This window comes from Sander lucioperca, chromosome 2, assembly GCF_008315115.2.
Source record: "Sander lucioperca isolate FBNREF2018 chromosome 2, SLUC_FBN_1.2, whole genome shotgun sequence".
NCBI classification, from domain to species: Eukaryota; Metazoa; Chordata; class Actinopteri; order Perciformes; family Percidae; genus Sander; species Sander lucioperca.
Window position 1 is genome coordinate 38,305,377 of NC_050174.1, and position 4,840 is coordinate 38,310,216.

The 4,840-nt window shown below is 36.1% G+C and overlaps 1 protein-coding gene across 2 annotated transcripts in view; it reads left to right on the forward strand.

Moving 5' to 3' along the window:
- LOC116054048 (spermatid perinuclear RNA-binding protein-like) overlaps nt 1–4,528 on the forward strand; it is a 91,704-nt gene extending 87,176 nt beyond the window's left edge. Inside the window, exon 18 of one of the 2 annotated variants that reach the window (XM_031305347.2) lies at nt 3,975–4,528. In XM_031305347.2, coding sequence (XP_031161207.1) covers nt 3,975–4,063 — 89 coding nt within the window. In that variant the 3' untranslated portion in view covers nt 4,064–4,528. Of the gene's footprint in view, nt 1–111; nt 1,027–3,974 lie in introns of those variants that run through there. The other variant, XM_031305348.2, reaches the window with a different exon arrangement.
- The last annotated feature ends 312 nt before the right edge of the window (nt 4,529–4,840 follow it).

Sequence of the window (4,840 nt, forward strand, 5' to 3'; positions counted from 1 at the left end):
CTCACAGTCACTCTATCTGATCAACTATCCATCCATTTGATTTGTTCATCACTACATCCCAACATTTGAGTTCTTTTTTTTTTTTTTTTTTTTTCCTTTGCTCTTCCTCAGGTTTTCCCACCAGAATGCCCTCAGTAGTTGTCCCAGTCATCAGAGTCCCCACAGCATACCCCATCACCCACCTCTACCCCTATTAGGACCCTCCCTCACCCACTTCACAGCAAGCCACTTGTTAAAGTTATATCCTGACGTTTACTGCATGTTCACAACACAAGCTTCAAACACCAAAAAAAACCAACACTGGATTCCACAAACGTTTGACCAGAATACCCAATCAGTACCAATGTTGTACAGCATGTGCCCTCATTAGCTTGATTTAATTGGCCATTAGAAAGTGATGTGGTAGAACAGAGTTTGACAAAAAAGCTCTTTGATCATCAAACCATTATGCAACAAAAAAACTGAGTTCACCGTTTAGTGAGCTGCAGTGTGTCAAAGACTTTTACACTGTAGGGAGCTTAAGGAACTAAATGGAAATCTAATATAGGGAACAAAATAACCACTCAACATAGGAAACAACCACCATACACAGAAGGAAACAAACTAAACAAACATGTTATGGACCTAAAAAAAAAAAAAAACACGACTGCTAAATATCTCCTGTAAGGAAAAAAAACATTGTCTATAGGGGAAAAACTAAACATTCACCATAGTGTAGTAAGCAAACAAAATACAAATAAAAATAAAGCTTCTTAAGCACACCAGATACTAATAATCCAATGTAGGAAACAAAAAAAGGAACCATAGAAAGGAGCCGAACATCCTCTGTTAGGAACCAAAGAAACAGTTTCCCTACTCTGTCTGTATTTTTCGTTTTCAATACGATGTTAAGTTCCCTAAACAATGATGAACGAACTAAATATTCACCATAGCGAGGTTGAAAAAAACCTGTTCAACTACTAGATATTCAATGTCAGAAACTAAACACCCACTGTAAAGAACCAAACATCCTCTGTTGGAATTAAAGAAACCGTCCCTCACAGTGGATATTTATTTAATTTATATTTATTGATTTGATCTATATCAACAGTCATTTTAGGGATTTAAAAGAACACCAACTGCGACAAAGTAGCCAACGTAGGGCACTAAAAATTCCATTGCAAGGAACTGAAAATATTTAGTTGGGAACTAAAGTAACACCTACCATACACAGACTACTAAATAATATATATATATATATATATATAAAATCAAGCACCAACTACTAAATATTAGGGGTGCACGATTCAGAAAATGTCAAGATTTGATTCAATATCCATTTTCAGTTTAAAAAAAAACAAATGATTCACAGTATGTAAATGTAGTTACTTTTCCCATGTGATTGCAGTAGACATGCAATAAAAAAAAAAAACTTAATTAAATTAAAAAATCTGAATCGATTTTTGGAATTCTATGAATCGATTTTGAATCGGTAGAGCTTGAATCGCGATTTGAATGTTAATCGATTTTTTTGCACGCCCCTACTAAATATCTACAGTAGGGAACAAAAAAAGACTACATTTAATATACAATGTAGGGAACTAAACATCCTCTGTATGGGAACTAACTCAACAACCGCAATAGCAAATTTAAACTAGCCAATATAGGGAACTAAAAAACACAAACGTAATGAGCTTAATAAATATGAAACTAAAGAAACAGCCACTGTAGGAAACTAAGTAACACCGAATACACAGAGAGAAACCTTATAAGATGTAGACTACAACATGTAATTGATCAGAGAGCTTCTTTGTCAAAAGGTTAATTATTCCTTAAACTACCACTCATGGATGTGACTGTTTTGAATTTTAATGTATTTGTTTTACAATGTTTTAAGTTTCTGTGGATATAAAAGAAAAACAGGTTTACAATAATCAGTTGCACTGAGGAACCTTTTCCTTTTGTTTGGATGTTTACAGTTACTGTTGAGTATTTGAGCTAATTCCTTTTTTGTGTTGAGTGGAAAATACTTTCTTTTCAGAGAGATATTTTATTTTGACCTGTTTGTAGGTTATATTCTGTTTAAATAAACGCATATTTTTGTCAAGTGCTGAGTAACTTGTGGTCCGTAAAGGTTTTATTATGATTCATACACTGGTATGATTTGCAGTTACTTATTTTTCAAAAGAAGAATTATATTGCCTGCAGCAGTATACTGTAGAGTAATGCAAAATACTTTTTTCAAACATACTCTTCTTTTAGCTTGTGTATCCACTGATAATAATTTTAGTTTATTAGCTATCACCATTATTTATATTAATAATATTACTGTTTATTGCTGTGATCTGGAAGTGCAATGACGTCACTAAAAAGTAGTCGGTAAAAACCAGGTTAGCCAAATACATTAGTAAAACAAGAACAAATGTAACTCAAACTGTAGTAAATATCGTTTACAGCCCCCTTCAGTTTTGACCTACATGTACTGTACTTACTGTAGTTGTGTGCAGTTTTTCGAGTTTATTTCAGGTGCTCTTACTTTCAGCTTGCTTTTCGAAATAAAGTGTTAGTTTGTTTACAGTCGGTCTGACCTTTTAGTTATGTCGCCATGTACCCAGATCTCAGCAAGTACAAAGTTAATCTAAGTAAGATCGGTAAGCTAAGTAATGCATTTGCTCACCCCCCTTCTCCTGAACAGTAATTGACCAATCATACTTGAAGCGGTTAGCATAGAGCTGCAATCTCAGAGATACTCGGTATACAAAGAGTTTGAAGTGCGGTGTCTTTTTTTTTTTTTGCCTTTCCAAAGGCGAAAATATAATAGTGAAAGTGTAAGGAATATATTAAACTGTGTTTTTCTGCTCTGATGTATTGCACATAGTTAGCATGAATGTATCGTTCAAAAATCTTCGATACTGATACCAATACTGTGACTACTTTTTTTGATACCAATTTTATTAAACAAAAAAATGACAACATTACACATTATGACACAAATGTTTTTGTTTATTTTTCAGCTCCTACTACGTAGCGTTTTTCCTGCGTGTCTCTATGACCTGTAACGTTCGACAGCCCATCAGCAGCATTATTAGATCTTGGTAGAAGCATGCTGCATGCTTATTGGCTCGCTGACGCTGACAAGATTTACTCCTTAGGAATTGAATGAAGAGGCATTTTTGCGATACTCGATACTTTGGAGGGAATACAGTCGGTACCTAAAAAGTATTGAATTCTGTACCCAGCCCTAATGCCCAGCTAACTAGCTTGTACCAAGCGTTACTTTTAAAGCCAAAGATCATGAACTGGTGAGGATGAAAAACACATGGAGGTAATGCTAGCTCATTAGCTAGCTAACTATAGCTAATAAAAATCTAGCAGTACCAGCTCTCATTTAGCTGTTAAAATCAGACACATTTTGGACCCATCGTTTAAAAAATGACTATGAATTTTGATTTCTCAACCTGCTGTTATTGTAAAACTACATATGTGCCGTGCGAGAACAGAAAGCTTGACAGGCTTAGCAACAGTAACTAAGTGGGATGGGGCTTGGCAAACAGTGAATTGATTTAAAAATACCCTACAAAAGTAAGAGCCAAGTTGTAATAAACTGGAATTATCCTTTAAGATAAAGCTGCACCAGGCTGTTTCATACATTACCTGAGAACAGCTAAAACAATAAAAACAGCTACGACAGAGTACGTAGCCTGCTCTATATGTGCAACTTTGTCTTCTGACTAATTTTCAGTGATCACAAAGGTTGAAGCCATAGAAATAAAATGAATAAGAAAGCCATTCCAATTCAAATCAACATAGCAGAATGGTCAGAGTAGCAGCCAAAGATCTAGCTGCCTACTTCCACATTAACGATTTGCGGCAAGTCGCGGATCACATATATTGAAGCACTTCCCACATCCATTCATGTTCATGACAAAACAATGATCCATTAAGTACTAATGTTATTTCTGTTAACCCTGATTGCTGGTGTTTCCTGTCTGTAGGCGGCCTGTACCTTGACAGTGCCTATTACCAGCCGCAGACCCTAGCCACACCTATCATCATCCACCTGGGCCCTCAGGATCTTTTCTGACCCCGCCGATGCCCCGAGACCAGACTCTGCCACAGCCTCGGCCTCCCGTTTAATCCCTCACCCTTATTAAACTCTGTCAGCGCCTCTCAATTACTGCGGTGCCGCCCCTCCGGGTTTCTCCCTCCACACGAGACACGGCAGCAATATTGAAAGCAATATGGAGGAGAAAACACCTTGGGCAACACTCTGTCAAGTCCAGGCCTGGTTTAAGTGGAGAAGAGGCCACAGACGAGACTTTGTTTGACCCAACCCGCTCAGAAAATGTCAATAAAACACAAAGCAATACTTCTTCTGCCTTCGGGAATCTCGACGTGTTCCAAAGCGACTTGACTCGAGTTGGTGAATTCAAACGGACCATCAGCACCGGCACATTCGCTACAATGTGACCAACTGTATGTAAATATATTTACTATCTGTATATATGGATGTATGTGAGTTTTAAATATATAAATATAAACATGTTAATATATTTGAATATGTAAAACCCAACGATGGGAAGCAACATATTTATAATATAGCTCTGAATGTAAATACAGTAGTGACTGAAGTAGCTTTGTATTTAAAGCATTCTCAGATATCTATAAATCTTAAGAGTTGAATACATTTTACAAACTGTCTTTAACACTGTATTGGTATGTTGATGGTATATAATCCCTATTTAAACATGATTACATGTAGTAGATTGCGTAGTCATTTTCCATTTTAAAAGTTCAGGATACAAAATGTCACATACAATTTGACATTTAATGACTTATTATCCAACTAATAAGCTTTTAA